Consider the following 23,530-nt stretch of genomic DNA (forward strand, 5'->3'; position numbering starts at 1 on the left):
TATACTGAAAACATTATGGCAATACTAATTAACCCTAGAAAAGTGACAGAAAATATTCAGAATCACTGTGTGTTAAGAAAAGACAAGCACCAATTCCCCTCATAACGCTGCAAGGATAAGCATGTTTATATATGAAATATTCATTCTTAATGACATGTCAGTATGATAACAGTGAAATATTGGAAAATGTGGGTTATGAGAACAATGATTTCAGTAATAAACTGCTGCAAATAAAAAAAACATAACTATGCAAAACTCTGCAACTGTAGAATGTTGGATGGAGTAACCTAATGTTGCTAAAACACTATTAGAGTAGCTGACATAAGTTTTTACTCTTTTTTGGAAATAAAAAAAAGTTCATTTTCCAAACTAATAGCCTATTTTGTCTTGATATAAGATGATTTCAACATAAATGGATATCTCTACTGTTTCACCTAATCAAAACAAAAATCCAGTGAAGAAGCACTGACAAGTTACATTTTTTACAAGTTTTTAAAATGACTCTTTATTGACTTGTAGCATTCTAAAAGAACACTGAAACAAGTTACACTTTTATGAGCATAAAAATGTAACAAAGACAACGTAATGTGGTGATGTTACGACTCTTAAAAACAAAAACAACAAAAAAAAAAACTACTTTTGTACAAAGCTTTTCAAACTATTTCCTTCCAGAAATGCCCCTAGGTAGTATAATATACAACAATTTACAAGGTGTAGGTCATAATCAAACAACTACTATGACTGGAAACAAAGTCGAACATAATTAACACAAAAACTCAGCATTTCTGTATCAGTTAACCGTTACAGATTTTACCAATGGGCTTGCCTGTGGGTCAAGTTGTAATATAAATGAAAACTGCCTTTACAAAACCATACATTTCAGGAAGCAATATTAAAGTGTCTTGTAGCCTTGGAATCCTAAAGAAAACATACATACTTTGAGATATTTGCAAGTCTCAATATTAGATCAATATGGTTTTAAGATCCAAGACTGTCCATATTTTGTTTATTTCTTATTAAAACTTTGCCGTGTTAAACCTCTGTTTTAGTAATTTAACGCCATTCAATCTTCTTACCCTACATTTCTTTAACGAGCAGGAGGTCCTCGTCCTGGCCCTCTTGCACGCCCTCTGAACCAATTATCCATTGCTCTGCCTCTACTTGTTCCCCTGTTCCTATTGAATGGGGAGCCAAACTGTGGTGCTTTCATAGAGGAGGCATCACGACTTTTCATCACAGGATCTGAAACCGGGCCATCAGGAGTGGGAAGTAAGGCAGCTCTGTGTCTTTGAGGTTGCACAGCTTGTTGATTTTGTGGGCTGTCAAAGTCATGGAATGAATGTCCTTCTCTGTTTGGACCGGGACCTAAAGGCCTATTGAAAGGTGCTGGAGGTCCTTCATGAGGGCCATGGTCACCTTGATGAGGACCTCTTCTCCCCCTGCTAGTTGTTTGACCTGGATGTCTTTGTTCCCTTTCCCTCCTATCTACATCTCTTCTATTAGATTCAGGAAACTCTGACTTTGAATCCCATCTACCAGATCTAAAATCTGAATTATTGGGTGATGCCCCCCTACGTTCTGCACTGCTAGGCCCTTGTCTCATTATTGGACCCCTTCTTACTCTCCTAAAGTTATGCTCAAATCCTTCAGGGTCTGCTCCTGCATCAATGTCTGCACTACGCCTTTCAGAACTGGATTCCCCAAAATCTGAAACTCTCCTATCTGACTCGGGACCGTCATCATTGAAGTTTCTGTAGGAAGTTTCTGGGTATCTTAAATCTGGACCTCCTGGAGCCTCCATCTCAAATGGTCTCCTGTTTGGATGTTTGGCTCCCCTTTGAGGCCAGGGCGTCCCACGATCATGGCCTCTCCTATCCCCCTCAAAGTCCTGATGTCTCCAATTATCATCCATGCTTGCATGTCTTTGCTGAACTGATCCTCGTCCTCTACCTCGGACTCTACCCCAGCTTTGTCTTCTATTGCCTGGACCCCCTCTCCCTCTGAAAAATGCCCCAGAATCTTCTCTATCAGGCTCAGTCCATTCATGTTCTTCTCTTTCTCTATTAGGGCCAGGACAATCCATGTCTGGGTTCTCACGAACAGACCTTGGATGCCTAGAATCAGGCCCATCCCAGTCATCTCCAGAAACAGAAAACTGCACATTTTCTCCATCCTGTGTCCATTCACTATGATTATCATGGAAACTATGGCCTTCACCTTGTTCATCAGGATGATCTTGGAAAGTCTCTAAACCTCTGTCACCACTGTTGTCCCAAATATCTCCAGAAGATTCACCTCCCTCCAACTCTTCAAATCTTGGCCCTCGTCTGTCTAACCATTTCCCTTCAAAGGGACCACCCCTCCGACTCGGTGCAAAGCCACGGGCATTTGGTCCCGGTCTTCTGATGCTTCTTCTCATTAGCCTTGAAGGTCTAAAATTTTGACCTCTCCTATCAGATTCTAAGTCCTCAAAATCAGGAAATTCTTGAACAGGTTCAGCCTCCCCCCAGTCATTTTGTCTGTCATATCCAAGATCCTCTGTATTTGCTCTTTCCTCCCTGGCGCCTCGACCTCTACAATCACTTGATTCACTCCAGTCAGGTCTTCGGTCATCCATGCCTGGACGTGGTCTCACAGTCATGGGTTCTCTAAAGCTTGGGCCCCTTGGATTTTGTTCATCAGGGACTGGGCCCTCATAATCTGGTCTCCTACAAAATCTTGGACCCACCCCTGTGGATCCAGGGCCTCCCACAACATTTCTGTTATGTTCCACTTCTTCAGGGTGTGCCATGTTCCTATTAGGCTGCAGACCCTCCATATTTGAAAATGTTCTTCCTTGCTCAGGACACCTGAATTGTGAGTCTCTTGGAGGGCTTCTGTTTGCTTGTTTCACATTTGGAGTCACTCTTTCTGGCCGCGGGTCTCTTATGTTTGGGCCTTTGGTACATTCAACTGGAGGACCTATTCTCCCTGTTCTTGGAACCCCTGATCCTGTTCTATTTAATTCTGAACCCACCATGTCTGAATTAGAACCTCTGAGATTTGGACTTCTCCCCCTGTGTTCTGAGCCTTCCGAATTTAGACACGCACCTTCTGTTACATTTCCCCTGAAGTGTGGTCCTCCTTGTACAGGTTTAGGACCTTCTAAACCTGGGAGAATTCTTGCTTGTCCTTGTTCTATGCCATCAGGCCCAGCACGCCCCAAATATGTTCCTTTTCTTTCAGATCCTGGTCCCCAGTTTTCTGGTTCTTGTGATCCTCTCCTGTCAGAATTTTGGCTATCCGTAGCAGGACTCCTCATTTCATTTACAGGCCTACTGAAATCTGGACCTCCCGTCATTCTCCTGGCATTTGTATTATCAAACCCTTGCTCAATAAAATTTGGACGTTCAGATATTTTGTCTGGCCCAGGTCTTTGCGCAGTTAAGTATCTGCCTTCGGGACCTGGCCCTCGGAAAACTGGACCTCTTCCTCCTCTACCCGGGGGACCAGTATTTTCAATAGGATGACTTCCTTTATTGTAACCTGGTCCTCTAAATTCTCGATTTTCAGACCTGTGTTGCTCCATAGACAAGCCTCTTGTTTCAGGCCCTCCTCTGAAATTTGGAACTCCTCCTCCTCCTCTCCATTCATTCCCAGGATCCTCCATATGTGGACCCCTTTGATCAATCCCTGGACCAGGGGCATCTTGTCTCCTTTCAGGCCAGTTTCTTTGTTCAAGTCTTTGTCCCACGAGATCTGAACGCCCTGGTCCTCTATTGTCATGCATAGAGTTTTCACTCCTAGGACCTATCCATTCAGGTTCATGTATCTTAAAATCTGGATCCACTGGTTCTCTCCTACCATGCATTGAGGCTTCAATGTCAGGGCCTTTATTTTCTGACCATTTTCCCATCATATCTGAACACACAGGTTGTCTAGTGTCATTTCTTGCGAAGTGCAACTCAGGATTTCTTATTTCAGTTCTAGGTCCTACAAAATCTGTCCCTCTTGGTCCCCTAAAATCATGCTTGAAAGTTTGTCTGTCTGGACTTCGTTCTTTATTTCTTTGTCCATACTGAAAGTTTTGAGTGCCTATTTTGCAAGGTCCCTGACTCTCTAAATTTGTCACTCTTTCACCAAACTGATGGGTACTCCAATCATTTTGTGTAAATGTTCCTATTCTGACCGGCTCTGTTGACTCCCTATTTAGTCCTTTTTGAGCATCTCCACTGTCTGACTGTGGGGGATTTGAACATAAAGGTCTTTCAGGTGGACCAAGGCCCTTATTTTGACTTATCTGAAATGACCCTGGACCTCTCCAGTCTGGATTTGAAATATCCAGCTTGTCTCCACATTCTAGACCATCACTGAAGTCTGAATCTCCTTTAATGGGTTGAGATTCCCTTTTCCCAAGTCCTCTTTCACCAAAGGAAAGACTTTCAGTATGTTTTGAATGTGTCTGATCTCCTCTGAATCCAAAAAAAGATGGGTTGTGACCTGTTTTATTAACCATTCTAATATGAGAACCCAAAGTACCAGGATGTGAAATCCTTCCTTCAAACTGTGGACTCCCAAATGATGTGTCTATTTTCATAATGTCTGACTTGCTGTCTGCGTCCTTTGGCTGTGATCTTAACGCATCTGTTTTCAAAAAAGGCAAAGGTTCTCTGTAATAACCGACATTTTGGTCATTAATATTTGGATTACGATGTTGAACAGCTGAGATAGAATCATTTGACCCAAGCAGAGATCTGTCTGACAACTGGCTTCTAACAAATTGATTTTGGGTCTCAATTTGTGTTCTTAATACTGGAATTTCAGAATTTGATGCACTTTGCATCACTCCAGGAGGAGTTATGCCTTGGTTAATGACTTGGAAAGAAGAGCTTTCTGTTCCTTGCTTTTTACCTGGGGAAACTCTTGGGACAGTCTGTGAATCAGTTACATTGGGGTAATGATTTTTTATCAAATTTAACATTGAGCCCTGAAGACATGTTGCTTGTTGCATTACACGTCTCTCTGAACCATCTGCATGAGTGTTCTGAGTGCTTGGAACAGGTCCCAAAGCATTTCTCATTATATGCTGCATGTCAAGCCCTTTTCTATCAGGCCCTGTAAAGCCAATTTTCTTGTCCACTAGATCTGTTTGGGGCACACTGTGTTCATAATCTTTTATATTTGCTGTTGGATTTCCAGTGCTTAGAAAACTTGGACCAGGTAGAACATGTAAAACAGCATCCCTTTCTGGCCCTGAGTCCTGGATATTTGGTCCTTTTTGTAGACTGGAAGTTGTTTGACGACTAACTACCACAGAGTCATTTTCATCTTTAAGAAATGGTGCTGAAGCACTGTTTTGCTCCTCAGAATCTGCAGTTCTAGCAGAGTCAACGCTCTCAGTGCTGAAAGGTTTTGAAAACTGTGGTTCTGGATCTGGACTTTCAGGAGAATCTCGAAGAGGTGGATCAATTTCTCTCAGAGGAATTTTGCTTTCAATTTTGTCTTGAAGCCATGTTTCCTGCAGAGACAGTTTGTTTTCTTGACTAGAACTGTTCATTTGATTATCACACTGACTGATTGACGGTTCTAAAATCTCAGTCTTCACATTTTGAATAAGTGCAACTGAGTGTGTAACAGGGTTCTCAACCAGATTACACTCAAGCTTAAGTTCATTTGGCTCATTTTTAATTCCAACTGGTGGTGTTGATTCTATGGATGTCTTTAAAGTTTCAGAAGGATTGCATGGACCACTCCTATGCTTTGTTTTATCAATGACTTGTAAAGGAACTCCCCTGTGGCGTTTTGGTGAAAGAGAGGCAGACTGTTTTCTTCTTGGTGAAGATGAGGACCTTCTCAGCCCATGAGAATGTCTGCTAGCAGCATGGTCTTTTCGATGGTGTCCTGGATAATCAGATGGATCTCTGGTTCTATGCCTTGACCTCTCTCTTTCACTTCTGTGTCTATCCTTGTCTCTATGTCTCCTAGAATGTGACCGAGAACGCCTCTGTGACCTTCTTGAAGGGCTTCTGCGGTCCCTTTCTCGGCGACTCCGTCTTTTAGGTGATGACCTTCTCCTTCTGCTGTGGTGTGTATTTGGAGAATTGCCTTTATTCCCAACACTATCCCCAGTCCTTGATGAACCATCGTTAGTCTTTGTACTCCCTCCCTTAAATACATCATCTTGGATTTCATCAAAAAGTGACTCATCTTCAGGGTCATAAGCCACATCAGAGTCTTCTATCTCTCCAGCAGATGAATATTTCTCGCATTCCTTTGCATTTTCTTTTGTTCCCATTTGTTCTGTCAGTGTAGTTGTGGTATCTTTTAAATTATCACTGACATTTGTATGTTCTAGCTTAACAGTTTCTGACTTTACAGCAGAATTATCCTCCATCACTGTATTGTTGTGGACCTTTTCAGATTTATCTGCAGGCTTTGGGTCTGTTGGTATTACATCACTCTGCACAGCTGACAGCTGACCAAGTGGCAAAGATTTTGTGGGAGGAGACATCAATGTATCAGAAACAGAAAAGTGAGCCATAAACATACCCACAGCTTCTCTCTGTTTACGCAGCACCTCTTCCTGCTCTTTTAGCTGTCGCTTTTGCTCTTCAATTTGCTTATTAAGTTCCTCAAGCATCCGCTGCTGTTCACTCAGTGTTGCAGCTGAGACAACTACAGCGCCTGTATGAAAAGTTGACACTACAGAAGTTGGGTTAGATTTAAGTGTAGCTGGAGTGGAATCAGAAACTGGTGTTGGTAATGTTGGCGTCTCTGCATTTTGGGCTGGAATGGGGAGCTTTGTTACGACAGCATCACTTTGAAATACTTCAAAGATAGTTTCATCTTCTGGATCATAGGCCACATCGTCTTCCACCAAGCCTGATAATGCAGAGTCATCAGTCTTATTACTGTCTGTGATTTGTGGAGTAAAAATTTTGTATCCCTTTGCAGGATCATATTCCTCTTCAGGGTCATAGGGCCTGTCAAAGTCATCTTCCTTTTCTTCTTCCTGTTCGACCCGTTTGACTTTTGATTTCTGTCCATACTGCTGAACTATTGGATCAACCATAGGTCCAGACACTTTAGGGAACACCGGTCTCTTCTTGGAACTTTCTGTTGCTTTGGGGGAACTCCCGTCAGAGGAGGTTGTTGGGTCCAACTCCTTTCCCCCAAACAATGTCTTCAAAATAGTCTGCAATGGGTTATTATTGCTGGATGATGGTGTAACATTCTTAACTGAGTTGCTAACAGATGTGGACTCAGTGGTAGCAATGGATGAGACTGAAGGAGTTGATCTAATGGAACTTAAGAGGGAAGGTATGGTAATTGAGCCAGAAGAGGAAGAATCCGACGGCGAACCAGGAGGGGAGGAAGTAGCAGGAGTCTCTGGATCATATGGTTTGAACATGTCCAACTTGTCAGAACCATAGAGGACTGGTGGTTTTGGAATCCACATAGGGTCTTTGGACATGTTAACTTTGGGTTTCTTCTCTTCAATTTCCTGAGGCAAGCTTCCTGGACGCTTTAACTTCTGGACAATTGCCAGACCCAAAAGAAGATTGGGTCTGTTCTTTTCAAGGCCTGAAAAAAATAAACAAAATAAATTAAACAAAGTACTCCAAAGTAATTTTACTTAAATACAACATAAAAGCTCTGAAATATTCCTTATTAAAAACAAAAACGTTGACCTTTCTAACAAGTTTCTGTGAGCATATCAACACTTTAGCTGAATTTAGGCTACATAAAAAACAGGTACTTTTCTATGCAAATATAAACTCAGAAGATGTACCTATGAATTGTAAAATTTTCCCTTTATTGGTCCTAATGAGTGATTAGCGGGTCAGAAAAATCTGATTTTTTTGTACTTTAAAACTAAAAACTCTCACTACTTTTTGTGATTAAGAGAATCAAATTCATCAGTAAAAATTAAAGGAGGTTAGGGAAACTCATATTTCTTTGATCTTCTGTTGGATTCTAAACTCCTATCTCAATTAACAAACCTGTTGCACTTTTTTCTTATTTATATATCATGTAGAAAGAAAAATCAAATGTTATCAAAATTCAATCAGCAGCAAAAATCTGAATTGGTCAGAGAAAGCCTGATCAGTGCATTTTTAGTGGAAATAAAATTTAAATAAAAGAACTTTTAAAGATAGGGTGAAGTTAAACGCCACTTAACACAATGTTAGCATGATAAAACATAAAAGTCAAACATTTTCATACCTGGACCTTCAAAAGGTTGTAGTATGGATGGGATCGACTCATTTGCGCCAAGAGGGACAAGATATACATCTTTGATGGAACGGCTTATGTTGGCAACGACACCAAAACGGCCTCTGCTGCTGAAGTAGGAAAACAGGGACACGTAGGCTACCTCTTCCTCCTCTGTTGCAGGGTGAAACCGGATCACACACAACTCCTAAGCAAAACAGAAGAATGAGAAAAAATTACTGATACACCCTCCACACTATCTCGCAAGGTGGAGGCATAAATATGAAAAACATCTTGCTTGCCTTTGTAACCGAGGTTTTCAGTTTTACAACATAATCCCACACAGTCTCAGGTAAGATTCTCCCCCCGATTTGTATGGTATCAGGCAAATCCTGCACAACACACAAAAAAGTAGTTTTACAATGATTTCCTCTATGAAAGAGGCAGATGTGCTCAGTTAGCATTAAGCACCATTGTGCATCACTATACCGCTTTAATATTTTCAGCAGGTCCTGAAACCAGATATCCCTTCGTCACAAACTTGGCCACCGTGAGCATGTTTACAAAGCCTTTCCACAGTATGCCCTGCTTAGCTAGGAACTGTGTAGTATCACCAGCTGTTGGGGTCTGAGAGACTGTGGCTCTGAAACACAAGAAATGGCAGAATACAACTTACATCTCCATATTTCTTCCCAAAAAGACTAAAATCAGATTTAGAATTGAAACTCTTTAAGTACCTGGAGGATGCACCACTAAGTCTTGGGTCAGCAGAGGAGGATGGCTTCATTAAGATTGATTTGGGTAATGCTTTTGGTGGTGGTACTGAGCTCGGTGCCAGGCTACCTTTTATAGCAGCGTAAGGAGCTGCTTGTTTGGAAACAATGTTACTAAGGCCAGAGTTGCCACCTGAGGAAGAAGTAAACCTGTTTGCTGCAGTTCGGGGGTCACGTCTTGTAATGGTTACAGTGGAGACAGTGGGAATCACAACTGGTGTGTATGATCTCTTTGGTGCAGGCACTGTGGATCCCTCCGGAGTTGGAGAAGCGGGAGACTCCATGGTGGGGGAAGCAGGAGACTCTAATGCTGGAGAGGCAGGAGAATCCATCATCGGGGAAGCAGGAGATTCAACAATTGTCAATTTTGGAGAATCGATGTCAGTATGGGACGATGGCTCCATCAGTAAAGATGTAGGAGACTCCATTTCAGGTGTGTCAGGTGGTGCCAACAGAGGAGACTCGTCTCCCCCAGGTTTCTTCCAAGATATCTTATCAGTCTTGTCTCTTGATGTAGAGACCTTTAACTTTTTCTTAGCAGGTTCTTCACCTTCAGCAGCTTGCATCTGGCCTTTGAGAATGAATACAAAATTGTTTTAACCAATACATTTTAAGCTGGCTTTATGTACTTGTTTTAGGTAATGATACATTCTAAGTATTATTTAGATTACATAGATAATATTTTCAGTCACTCAAAAGTTATTTTAAATGCACATAATCAAGTTTAGATAGTTTGTCTACACATCTCATGATCAAATATGATCTGATTTTCTTCTCCATCTCTGTGTAAAAAACTAAGCAGTGCAAAAATACAAAACAGCTTCTATCGCTACAACTAAAGTCACAGAGCAAACATGAAGCTCATCAACTTTTAATGTATAATAGTAGTTGAATCAGTTAATAAAATCATATTTTGTATTTACCTGTGCATATTTTGCATTTCAAGTCAAAGAGGTGAGCCTTGTGTTCTGATGTTGTATCCTTAAGCATGCAGGAAAGTATATCTGGCATCTTTTTGTTCTTGCTTAGTTGAATAACTCTAGATTTGGAAGGTTGAGAGGGAAGAACTTTCTTCTGATCCTTAGAGTCAAAGGTAAAATAAAAATACAAAATAAGTATAATAAACATTAAAAGGTTCCACCAGCAGTGACAATAGTACAGACCATGCTCTCTGGCTTTCTTTCGGGTCTAGGAGGATTCAAACTGGGCAGATCGATCTTCACGGCTTCAGGTTTCGGGATATTTGTCCCCTTAGCAGCTTCAACTTTAACCTTTACAATGAAAAACAGTCAAAGCACTCAATCTTTTTCATTTGTTTTATATAATTCATTAAAATCCCTTTTTGTTTTTAGATATTCTTTACCTGAGTCGTTTCCTTAGTAGTTGGCTCAGGGGCTTTAGTAGCCTGCATATCCTTTTGGGTCATTCTGACCAGTCTGAAAGGGCCGATTTCTCCATTTACAACCCGATACAACAAGCCCTGGAAAACAGTAAAAAAGGCAACTTTTGATTTCACAATGGAAAAAAAAGATTCCATCTGCAATATGAAGAATCAGATTTGAACATTGAGAGGTGAGAAAAATAATAATATGAAAATAAAGCTCACTAAGATGTCAACCAACCTTATTTCTTGGATCTTTTATGTTGAACATTATAGTTCTATACTTGTTCATGTATTTGCTGTCTGTATTGCGGAATATGTCAAACATTTCCTTCTCAATGCCAGCAACAAGTTTTACAACTTCGCTCTCAGGCATCTCCAGATCTTCACAGTCACTTACCCTACAGAAAGAAAAAATATATCTCCAATCATTTTACACACCAACATGGAAATGTTATTCTTGAGATCCAGACGAAAATGATGAATTTTCTTGGTCACCAATACAAATCATGTCAGTAACGTATTATGTATCACTTTTTGATGTTTAACCGAATATTAGAGCCAAGCTATGAGAATTTTTTATTTTTTTTTTCAAGAATTAAGTCATAATAGTTGCAGAAAAAGATGCAATATCTACAGAAGAAAGTCATAAAATTAAGAGGGGAAAAAATATTTTAATGATAAAAAAGCTTGGATAGTTAAAGATCTGATGTGACCAGAAACCAAAACTGTGGGGTTCTTTCTTCGAAACAATCGTTTCTGCTACTGATAGCAAATTGATGCTGATGTGTAAAAGGATTAAGTATTTTCTTATTGGTAAAACCCATACAAAGGTACAACTTCACAAGATGCTCAACATTAATTATAATTTTATGACTTTATTCTGTGATTTATTTTTTCTCATCTTGGCCATGGTACTGAAGAGGTTTAAAAGGACATAATGAAAATGGCCTTTGTTTCTAATAATCCAGCTAAATTGGGTAAACTTGATATGATCAAAAGTTTCTTACACATATGGTTAAAAAAAATAAAATAAAATAACGCTAAAAGACAGAAGCACTGTGTAAAAAACTGACATAAATAATATTTTAGTGGTTCTACAGCCACCAATAGTGGGAATAACCACAGGTGTATCAAGAAATAATAATATCAATACATTTCAATTTTTTTGTACTAGTCTTAATTATTGCTAATGAAAACCCCAATCCTTTTTTTATTTAAAATATTACCTACAACCAACAAATGAAAAAACATAATCCAGCTATATTACTGGAAAATTGGGTGGAAGGAAAAAGTGTAGTAATGAAAAGAATGCACAGCTTTGAGAGAATACTGAAGCGCCGCCCACTAAGGAGCAATGGGGAAGATTCACAAGATTTGGATTGGTGAGTTTCATCACTGAAATATAGTTTTGCATGATTTTCTAATTTTGGCTCCATCTTCTTTACAACAGCAAAGCTTGTTTTATTAAAGTCATATTCACCTAATTTCATTATAAAATACATTCATTAAAATGAAATTAGTCAATTATATGCTTCAGAGGCTTTAATGCGAGTCTCTATGGTGGATCTCACCTCTTGAACAAGATTGCGGTAAGGGAGCGCTGGATGCTCTGTCGGACCTGGTTATTGGGCTGAGAGGGTCTGGAGGACGGAGCGCTGGGTGCTGGAGGCACCAGCAGATTTCGAGTTTCGCTCAGCAGAGCTGGAACTGCGGACGGTTTCTGGGACGGCTGGCTGCATGAAGCCTGAGGTACGGGCTGTTTCTTTGGTATAACATACGTCGTCTTTTTGACGATCAGGGCGCCCATCTCTAGATGTTGAGCAGCTGAAATGGGCAGAGCTTGTGTGGCAGCAGGTTGGTCAGATTTCTCAGATGTTGGTGGCGGTGAGACACCTTCTGCAGCTTTTTGCTGATCGGACACATCAGTACTTTCAGGTTCTTTTTCCTGGGTCGGACTCTGTAATGGGGGTTCCTCGGCTACAGGCTGGGGGAGTAGAGGAGTGTCTGCTGTGGGCTCCTCTGGACATTGTTTCGGAAGAGATATGACCTCAGCGTCAGGCTCTGGCTTGTCACTGGTCTCATCAGCTGCTAAAAAATGAGGACAAAAGAAAAATGTGGCCTTTTATAAATATGAGAAAATCATGCACAAATTAGTCACTGATTAATACTTATTAATCTTTCTAGTTTTCTATAGTATATTTATTCTGTATACATGAATGTTTTATTAAGATGCACATGAAGTGAACATAATTTTGTTTTCTAATTCCAGCGCTTCACACGTATGAAGGAACCAGAATATGAATTATGGTCAGGAGAAGGAATCAGAGCTCCCAGATGTTGGTAAAAAAAAAACTATTTTCTATCTAGAAGACAAACTTTTTTTTACTTGCATTTGTGTATACAACTTTCCTTTTATTATTTCTGGACTGGTGTGTACAAGAGAATCAGGTTTAGTTTCAATGCAGTAACTCTTGGGAGGTAATTTCTGCTGTTATGTAGCCAAGAAAAAAAATATCAGACTGAAATTATATAACTAAATAAGTTATATCATTGAATGAGCTTATCTGTTTGCATGATTTATGTTAAGATCTTCAGCCAGGTAGTATTTCACAAGTAAAAGCTGCACCAAATAAAATATGAGCAAATACTCTTAAAAAACTACAATAATGTAAATATATAAATTAAACTTAAAATCAAAATAAGCCAATAAATAAATCTAATTAGATGCCACTGTGAAGACACAAAGACTAGATGGAGAATAGTTTCTGATGATGTGAACTTTACAGAGAAAACATTTTGTTAGAGAATAAAGAGTAAATTAATATTCACTGCTGAATAAATAATAATAAAAAAACCTTATGAATTAGCAGGAACAATGGATATATTTCTTGAAATGTTTTCCCTATACTGACATTTTTCAGTTGACCTTTTTGCCATTTTGCTTATATTTCAAGGCTCTTTGAAAAAGTGTACTTTTCAATTCATGCTAAACAGTTTAGCGATGTTTTAACTTGTTTTTTTTTTTTTCAATGTTTTTCTAATTACTTTTCATTTTCAGTACCTGCAATAAAATTTGCAACTAAATTAACTCTTTGAACAGAAAACAATAAATTTGTGAATATTTTAAAAACTGTACTACTTGACAGGGTTTTTATGTTTTTGCACATATCCACAATTTAAGGGGGTACTTAGTATTTGCAAACTTCTACATTTTTCTTTCATTTCTGTTTAATGAATGAAGACATCAGTGGTATCTGTTTTGTAAACTTCACCTTAGAATTGGTAAAGATCAGATCATTCATAAATTCACACCATAAAATTATTTTTTTTATCACTTTAATATGCAGTTACTCTGCCTAAAACTCTTATGTTGCTCCTCAGATTTATTCAGTAAATATGTTTACAAAAGGTTCACTGAAACAGGATCAGTCCTTCACCGTTGGCAATTTATTTCTTTGCATTTGTAATATTTACGCCCAATGGAGCCAATTTAATGGCATCAAAATGTAATTTGTGAACTGCAGTCACACTGAGATAATGTTTAATGTATTTGAGAGATGAAGCATCTTTCTGAGAATATTTACATCCATGGTGTCTGTGTAGCTGATTTCTTCTGCCCAACAGAAATATAACAAAGAAAAGCACTTCTTAATTATTTGGTGTCATTGTTCGATAAGTTAAACAGGATTATTTGTAGATGTAACACACTAAAAAGTGGCACAAACACTTTGCACAAAAAAAAACAGCTTGCTGACTGATGTTTTTTATGTTTGTTCTTGAGCTATAAATACAAATATCATTATGTATGTTGATGTGATTACACACTAAAAAAGGTGATCTAAATTTTTGTGCATTTAATGCACAGAGATAATCCCATTATCATTGACTATTTGATTTTTGCATCGTTAAGACAAACTACTGCAGACATAGATCAATACTAAAATAAGATTATCATCTATAACCCTACCTTTCAAAACAAAGAGTATATATTATTATTATTAGCTCTCTCTAAAAACAGATGTTTAATTGGGTTAAACGAATGTCCAAAAAATGTTGGCACCTCTCGATTCAGAGATCAATACCCTGTTGCTTAGAAAGCATTCTGAATCCCTGTTCCCCTCTGCTGTACTGAACAAATCATCTAAGTATTACACAAACCGATTCTCCCTCTTCACAGCAGATAGTTTAGAGACAGAAACATGCAAAGGTTTCCATACCCTTTGAAATGTTGCACATTGCCTATAGGTAAAGCAACAGGCTTTAATACCTTTTATTGGGATTTTCTTGAATCAACCAAAACAAAGCAATATGTAATTGCAAAATACAAGGAACTGGATTAATGGTTTTCTTAAAAAGTCTGGACTTTAACTAGACCATGAACATGTTTTGATCTGAACTGTCCCACTGTTACTCCGTCTGCATGTTTTAGGGTCATTGTCTTGCTGTAAGCAAATCTTGAGTCTCAACAGGTTTTCTTCCAGCACTGCCCTGCATTTAGCTCCATCCATCTTCACATCAGCTCTGCCCAGTTTTTATGTCTGCAGAAAATCCTCCCCACCACATTTCACCTGTGTTGATTTTCCACCACGTACATTGTTTTGAATGTGAAGTTAATTTTGGTCTTCTGTGACCAAACCAGACACCCTTTTCCTTTCTTGGTACTTTCCCAAAAGGGCCAGGATTTGTTGGAAGTTTTCCTCCCAACAAATTCAGATCTCTACAGTTCCTATGTTACCAAAGTCAGTTTGGTCTCTTCTCTGTTCAGTGCTATGCCACACCCTGACAGCTTAGGTAGATGGCCATGTCTTGCTAGATTTACAGTTATGATAAACACTTTCCATTTTCTGATAATGTCTGTAACATAGCATGTGGAGATGTTCAAAACCTGGGAAATTGTTTTATAACTGAAACTTGCTTTAAAGCACATCCCAAATATACTCCTGCTCTTCCTGTGTTCCTTGTTCTTCATCCTGTTTTCTGACAAAAGGGCCATTTTCACCAAACCGGTTCCAGTTCTTTGTGTTTCCACTGAAAAAGTTAAACCTCTGGCCCCAAACAATTTAAATGTTGACAAAACCCAGTTTGATGGTGGACCAGAGGAAACTATCACTTTCATCAGGACATAAGAGGCGGACAAATGGCAAACGGACAATCAAAAACACCATAGTGGTTCAAAGTCATCATGTTTATGAGGTGGCTTTAGGGTTGTAGAAAATCAAACCGGTCCTTTAACCTGTTTTGAATTTGACCAATCATCTTTGACTGGTCAAATTTAAGACATAAATCCTTAACAGCACAGTACTTCACAATAATGAAATGTCAGTTTAGCAGAATACCACAAGCTAAACTTGCAGAGTTTAGGTAAATGGGCCTTATAAGCTACCCTTATTATCTACAGGTAGTGTTGATAAAACTTCCTATTAAGTTGTGCTTAATCTTCTTTTCAGCATTTTTGGTGTGTATGAAACATTAGCTGATTAAGATTGTGTGCTATTCACAACCATTGCCTTTTTGTATAAAACCGTGTAGTTAACTTAAGGCAACAGTTTGTGAAACTGGGGTAAATAATATGTTTTGTATTTTCAGATCATCCACTGTGATCCACCACAACAACAAAAACAAGACATCTAGGATCAAATATCAACTAGATGAGAAGTTTATGACGTGGCTCTTGGGTGGCAGAGAATCAAACCGGTTCTTTGACAGAATCAGACCTGGCTAACACCAGCTCCAGTGAAGGACTAGACGCAGGGGTGGGCAACTCCAGGCCTCGAGGGCCGGTCTCCTGCAACTTTTAGATGCGTCTTTACTTCAACACACCTGAGTCAAATAATGAGGTCGTTAGTAGGACTCTGACGAATTTGACTACACTTAGGAGGTGATTCAGCTATTGGATCCAGGTGTGTTGGGCCAAGGAGACATCTAAGAGTTACAGGACACCGGCCCTCGAGGACCAGGATTGCCCACCCCTGGTAGAGCCTCTAACAAATTTGATCATTTGACTTAAGAACAAGTAACATGTACAGCATTTCTTTAAAAAAAATTAATTATTTTAGCACTTTGGGAACCAATTACACCCCTTCCTGGTGCATCTTCCTGGTTATTTCTCTGCAAGCTTGGAAAAACATCTTTCTAGCATTTCCCACTTCTTATCGGCATATCCTTCTTGACCTCTGTCAGGTGGTTTGGAAGTGCAGGTGAAGACATTTTTGGGTCTTTCCAAAGACTGAAATTGCTCCTGAAGCCACTCCCTTGTTATCTATGCTATGTGTTTTGGGTCATTATCATGCTAGATAAGAAATCATTGCAAAAGTTTGTATAATATGCATTAACGGTATATATGTGTGGCATTCTTTCTCTTCTGTTGTCTTTTCTGAACATCCCTTCCAAAAATAAATCGTCAGTGACTTTGGAAATGTGGTTATTTTCTTCAGGAAATCCTCTTTATGCGTTTCTTTAGGATCACACAAATCAAATGTTCCACCATCAATTCTTCAGGCTTATGCTTTTTCAGGATTTATTACCAAATATCAGTCCATGAAAGCCACTCATAAGCCAACTCTAACCTTGTTTTCTCCTGTTGAGTTGCTATTTATGGGGTGTATTTGTCTTTGTTTTGCTTTGTAATGTTTTCTGTCTTTGTTAATGTTTTTTGTAATGTTTTCTGTCCTGATATTTTTATTCTTGAACTAATTGGAATTTTTGCATTTACAATCATCTCATTTTGTTTTGAATTGATCAAGCTATACAGAGACATGTTTTACCTTAATGAAGGTAAAATGAAGGAGTGAAGGAGTTCTCCTTTTAAGTGTTTCAACTCTTATCTTGTTAGATTCATACTTCCTGTCAATCACCCAGTTAAACGGCTCATGAAAGTCTTTAGGCTCTGTTGTTTAGACTAAAAGCCAATACATACTCTGAAAGAACAGAGAAAGGTGTCCTCTCTCCCAAGCTGCAAAAACAAAACGCCGTCTTTCTGTTCTTGATGCACATTCTGGGCAGGACATTTTTTTCTTGTGTTTGGAGTTCTCCACTTTACTTCTTCATAATTATGATTTATGTAGCCTTGAGTTGAACTAATTTCTCTGTTCTTTTGGAGAATGTTCAGGCCTTAATTTGCATAGTCAGGTTTGTGCAGGTATTGTTTCAGGAATATAAATTACAAAATTATGTAGTATTTTTATTTTGCTACATGACTTGATCCAAAGAAAGATGCATCATTAATGGTAACAATGTCATGTAGTTTTTTAAGTGTATGGTACAAAGTCAGAAAACTTAGCTGTTAAACGTTTATTTCCAATCAATATAATTATGGGTGTATGGTACATTAGACTCATGGTTTATTATACACACGATTGTAGCTAAAGAATGTATACTCTTAAGAAAGTCTTGACAGCAACATAACATGTAACACTTAGTATGCATTCAATAAATTTTAGGAGATATTTGAGCAGAAGGTCTGGTGAAAGTTAATCCCTAAAAGGATTCCAAATTTTGCCCAAAAAGCTGTGGACAAAATGGTCATATTATCTTAAGTGACTTTGATATCATCTGTAGACTTGGACATCTTTGGTGAGTCTCAGACTTTATCCAGGTTGTTTAGTTTTAAAGCTGTCCTAAATGTCAACAGGAATCCCTGTTATCTGTTAAAATCAAATAAATTCATGCAAACTAAATAAAGTGGTTTTAGCCTAAACCTAATCCTGTTTGCCTCTGTGGTCAGAGTCTAGTAAAATGTTGTAGTTAACATATGTTAACCCAGATGTGTCACTTAAGATAATATGACCATTTTTCTTCCGAGTATGCAAGAAGGTATGTTTATGAAACTTTTGCAGCATGTTAACTGTGTGAAAACATTGTTTAAACCTTTGCAAAATATGTCCCGACAACTCCAGTCTCTGATTTAAAAAGTCCTTGTAGGTATCTTGTCTAACTAGTCAGAGCAGAAGAGTGGCTACCTTGTGTCTGCAGTGGCATAAAAAAGGCCATTTATACCAAAACATTTTCAGAATGTGTTTTGGGCGACAGAGTAGTTTAGGGCCAGTTATTCGTGTTTCAAACAATGTCAGAAATTATCAAGGCTACCAGGTTGTAAGACCAATTCTTTACTTATTCAGAACAAAGACCAAGTTCATTATAAACCAGGGTTCAAGCAGGACAATGAAACAGTCTTCAGTGTCATGTTTTTAAAAAGTCCCAAGCCTACATAGCCTGACCTGTTTAACCTATGAACGTATGAACATCCGTCTCAATTTTCTGGTATCTGGCGTTTTAATTCTGCAGCTACAAATGTTGCAACAAATAAACAGCCCAGAAACTGTAACCATCATCTTTTTAAATAGGTGATATAAAGATCTTGTGGAGATCCTCTATGAAGCCATCTATAGTCACTAGTTTGCATTAAAAAAAGGACAAAATCTGCTACCGTTTACCTAAACCATAGTACTCCATAAAATATCAGACTATTTTTGATGAAGCTTAAACTAATTACTGTAAAAAAAATACTTGGTAACAGTAAAATAATAATTTACTATGGTTCTAAAGTAGCTCTATCTGGTGAAAATGATTCAGTTTACAGCTTTGAAAGCCACCAAGAAAAAAATATGAAAAGCATGAATGAAAAGGTTTGTTGTACTTTTCCTTAAAAAAGAAAAAGAAAGATGAATGTCAATGAATTTCTCATTTCAATTTCTAAAATAATTCAAAGGTATATGATGGTGCTTATGTGAATTTGATGGTGAATTTTCATTTTTACAATTAATATTTTGGTACAAAATTTTATTCAGTATTTAGCAGTGTGCACTCATGATTATGTTTGAATGTGTAAACATGTTGAACCTTTGCTGCAAAGTTGCATGTTGTGCAAAACAGTCATACGTGTGGCAGCTCAGGGAACAGCGCGAGTAAAAAAGGAGGTTCATTTGTGAATAGAGGTGACATTTCTGCTGAAGATTTGTCCATAAGTTTGTTGCAGACAAACTTATGGACCTAGAACTATTCCCTATCAAACAGATGGCTAACTACAATCTTACGAAATGTTAATTTCATTTTAATATTAGGTTGTTCTGATTCACATTTTCTCACCTTCCAAACACACAAATCTAGCTATTTTTTAAGATAATTATTTTAAGTATGTAAAGTACTTTTTTAAACACTTCATTACTATGAAATTATATTTTTATAATACATTTCTCCACAGAGGTTGTCCGAATTTTTAAAATCTTCTCTTACACAGATATTATAAATTTTGAAATACTGCAAATATTAAATTTGGTCTACTCTATGGATGTTTTTCTTTTGGCCAGTAGAGGGTGCTTGTGTGTTACCATCAGCTGATCTAGACATCTGCTGTGAAGTGATTAAATTATCAAAAAATTGCTTGGAACATTGATTTCAAGATATGTACGCCATGAAAGCACGTAAAGTAAAACACTTTACAATGCAACCAATCTAAATTTAACACATTCTAGAACATGTGCTCTGCAAAATAAACAAAACGCTGCCAACACTGACCCTCATCAACAACAGTCAAGCTTTTCCCATTACAACTGATTCGGGCCTAATTTTCTCAAATTACACAGAGGAAAAGCAAAACAAAGTGTCAGCTTATACCTCAGAAAGTACAATGACAGAAAAACTCATTCAAGTCATTCACAGAAAATCTACAAGCTACACTAGTTAATTTCACAGCACATAATGGAGACTGAAGATGTAGGCGTATGTACAACTGAACTAAATCACCCTCAAAACCTTTTTACAGCTTGTGATGAGATAAGTCAAGATGCTGTGAATTAAAAAGAAAACTAATTGCACTTATTGTTTAGACTGAAGTACATGGACCTAAACTTGACATGAGACAGGTCATGATTTACCAAAAACAAACATTAAAATCACAAACCACAAATTTGTTCTTGCTCTTTTATAACTGACCTATAATTATGGTCTATAGTAATTCTTTAATATTTAACATTTCCTGGTACAGACAATGCATCCTGTCCCTGTCAGTGATATAATACAAGTTACTGGTCAACAAAAGCTTTTCTTGCAGGTTTGACGTTGCGTTTTGCTCGGCAGAACGTGGTTTAGCACAGTCAGGAGACGGAGCAAAGCCAACTAAGACTGTAAGTAAAGTCAATGGGGAAATGAACAAAACAGAAACATGTCTGTTTATAAAGCCACAGTGACTATATACATGAAAATGGAATTTTTTAACTTTTACATGCTAAACTTTGTCACAGTGGTATAACCACAATGGTATAACCAGAGCGTTATACCACTACTAATATAACGCTCGTAATACTTTGTCAGAATCTGACAAAGTATTACGCACATGCTATCGCAAATAGTCACAACAATGTAGTTCTTCCAGATTACTTAATTTATCAGATTTGTCATGTCCTTGTAAAAAATTTGTTAAAATGTTTGCTTGACAGTAGAGAATCAATGGGTAGCATTTAAAGGCAATAAATTAAATTGATACATCTTTCCTGTGATTAATTTGATATATGTCTAATTCTAAGACCTTGTGTTTTAATAATATAAGCAGAAAAGCAACAATTATGCCTGCTATTATTAAACAATAACAGAATGCTTATGTAAAATATATCCATTATTTTTATATACTCATACTTGAGCAAAAACAAAACAAATACGTTTTTAGGTTCTTAACAACGGCAGTTTTACATTTTTGTTTTGCTTTTAGTAGAAAAACACTGACAAGCTGCCATTAGTCATCCAACCCTTTGGATCCTACCGGCAACAATTGTTGCCTTACATCTTTTTTTTTTTTTTTTTAAACCTCTGGAAAAAGTGTTGCTCTAGTTTTGTGTAGATAATTGAGGTGTTAAAATAAAATAAGTGTTTTATTCTAATCAATATCAACTTCATGTAGCGAGCGTGAATGATCACATGGTCAGACCCTTATATTTCCGATTACTGTTGACGGTAAATGTCCGCCACAAACTTGTACAAGAGGAAGTGGGTAAAATATTTTAATTAACTGATTTACCTGAAATGTTTTGTACATATATTCTCTAAAAGATCTTCTATTAATATGAAATGTTATGTCTGCATGCATCTTTTGAGCAGAAGAAGAGAAATGTAAGAATGGCGATATTTGTTGTCGCTAGCATACCACATCGCTATGCTAGGTGCCAAGAGTTTGGCTGTTTTATTTCTTTCGTTGGCTTTTTTCACACAGCTTAAAACTACCAGATGTTTTAGCTCTTCTACACCTAAAAGAACCCCAAATTTATGTGTGCTACATTACAATAATTTCTAAAGTTAAAAAAGATGCAACTGAAAGTGACGGTTATAGCGACTGCTCGGATAGCGTTTCAAGCCGAAGCAGGCTGTTTGCCTGCTAGACTGTTGTATGGTGAAGCAGAAGTGACCTAACCGAATAATAATGATGATATTAATATGATGAGTCTGGACCTACCCACAAACTTCCTCCACTCACATCCCATCCGCCCAGTTGCCCCCGTACCTCATCTCCCACTCCTGCAACATTTTGTGTTGGAAGAAAACCATCGCCACTACTTGGTGAGTCTCCCACAGCATCAAGGCAAATGAAAGAAAGTTCCCTGTGATAAATGAGACCACATGACCAAGAAAAAGATGCCCTGAGATCAATAATACCCCAAAAGGCCATAAAAAAACAGAAAATGACCTGTGGTGATGGTGAGTCTTCTAGAGCGCCAAGCAGAAAAAGGTGCCCAAAAGATACTGATGCCCTACAAGAAAAAGCCCAGATAAAAATGAGACTTTGCAACAAAAAAAAACAACAAACATAAAAAAAAACCTTAAAAACTGGGTTTTTAAAAAGTCACTATTACCAGCCACATCCAATTTTCCAGAGTTTGTGACCTATGGCCCACCACAGATTTCATTAAAGAAACTAAACGTGACCCTGTTGATTTGTTCATGTTGACATATCCTCCTTCTCGGAGGGAGCTGCGAGTTGAAATGTTAAATGCCTATTCAATACAAACCAAAGGGAAGGTACTTGATCTGGACATGGATGTGATTCTGCCCACTTCTGGCTTCAATGGAGGTACATGTATTGGTCATATGACCATCATGTCTAAAGTGAAAACATCTCAAACGCAACAAGCAACCACTTTCATGAAATAATGGCCCCGACTCATCTGGTGGATAAGTTAAAGGCAGCAGACAACCCTTTCTACGAAATGCTGCCCATCTTCAGTACACTGAGAGATTCCTACAGAAATGACGACATACACAAGACTGCTATCCATTGTTGATACTCTTATTATAGCAAACAAGGCTGTAAACCGTTTATTTGGGAATTTGAGTAGAAGTCATGGAGTCTTGTTTTACCCACAGTGTCCATGTTTCACGTGGAGCCCTATTGTGAAGTCCACTCAAATCTTCTTGCTGTGAATGTGGTGCTTGGTCTGGCAGAACAGGTAGAAGTTCCTCCAGGGTGCTCATTTGTGCATGGTAACCTTTTCACTTCACTTATCCTCACTGAGGAAATGACCAAACAAGGTTTTGGATCCCTTGGTCCACTGAGACACTGATGTCTGCATAATGTGCCATAATATGTTTATGTATCTAAAGCACTTCTTCTACTTATAACCATGCTTTGCTATTATAGGTTATGCATGTTATGTAATTCTCATTTTAAATGCGTGTAAAAGGGGCAAATTAAAGTTATAAAACTATGTAGTTTCCCACTGGTAACCATTGCTGCTGAGTGTAAAACCTACACTTTCACTAACAATACCAACATAAATGCTTTTTAAAAAACTAATATGTGTTGAGTTTTAAGGATTGAATGAACACACTTATTTTGCGATGAAAAATGTAGAATTAAACATGTAAATTAGTCAGGGTAACTACTCGGGTTGCCAGGCAGTAGCTTGCCAATTATAGTTTTAATATTGTGACAGATGGCAATCCTTTATTTTTCCAAGTCATGAAGGGCATTATTTTTTGTGACTCAATAGTTGGAAGCAGTTGATTATTTTAGCAAACAAGGCTAAAATAATCAAGGCTAAAATACTGAACGAAAAACGTGCAGTAGCCATTTCACTACTGCTGTGCCTTGTGTAGCTCATAATATACTGATAGCCAGTCCATCTCTATTGAGCATATTAACTTACTAACTTCATATAAATATATATAGCTATTTTTTTTGTATTTTACCGATTTC

The 23,530-nt window shown here is 38.0% G+C and overlaps 1 protein-coding gene across 3 annotated transcripts in view; it reads right to left on the reverse strand.

Annotated features, from left to right (window-relative positions):
- Positions 1–490: 490 nt before the first annotated feature.
- The window catches only part of LOC103467608 (uncharacterized), a 30,737-nt gene continuing 7,697 nt past the window's right edge, over positions 491–23,530 (reverse strand). For 2 of the 3 annotated variants that reach the window (XM_008414148.3, XM_017305770.2), the window contains 10 exons: positions 11,922–12,438; positions 10,589–10,748; positions 10,330–10,446; positions 10,130–10,237; positions 9,890–10,046; positions 8,931–9,537; positions 8,683–8,836; positions 8,496–8,585; positions 8,206–8,401; positions 491–7,563 (listed from right to left, as the gene is read on the reverse strand). In XM_008414148.3, coding sequence (XP_008412370.1) covers positions 1,088–7,563; positions 8,206–8,401; positions 8,496–8,585; positions 8,683–8,836; positions 8,931–9,537; positions 9,890–10,046; positions 10,130–10,237; positions 10,330–10,446; positions 10,589–10,748; positions 11,922–12,438 — 8,582 coding nt within the window. In that variant the 3' untranslated portion in view covers positions 491–1,087. The remainder of the gene's footprint in view (positions 7,564–8,205; positions 8,402–8,495; positions 8,586–8,682; positions 8,837–8,930; positions 9,538–9,889; positions 10,047–10,129; positions 10,238–10,329; positions 10,447–10,588; positions 10,749–11,921; positions 12,439–23,530) is intronic. The other variant, XM_008414149.3, reaches the window with a different exon arrangement.

The sequence above is a fragment of the Poecilia reticulata genome, chromosome 7 (genome assembly GCF_904066995.2).
Source record: "Poecilia reticulata chromosome 7, P_reticulata-male-v2, whole genome shotgun sequence".
Taxonomy (NCBI): domain Eukaryota; kingdom Metazoa; phylum Chordata; class Actinopteri; order Cyprinodontiformes; family Poeciliidae; genus Poecilia; species Poecilia reticulata.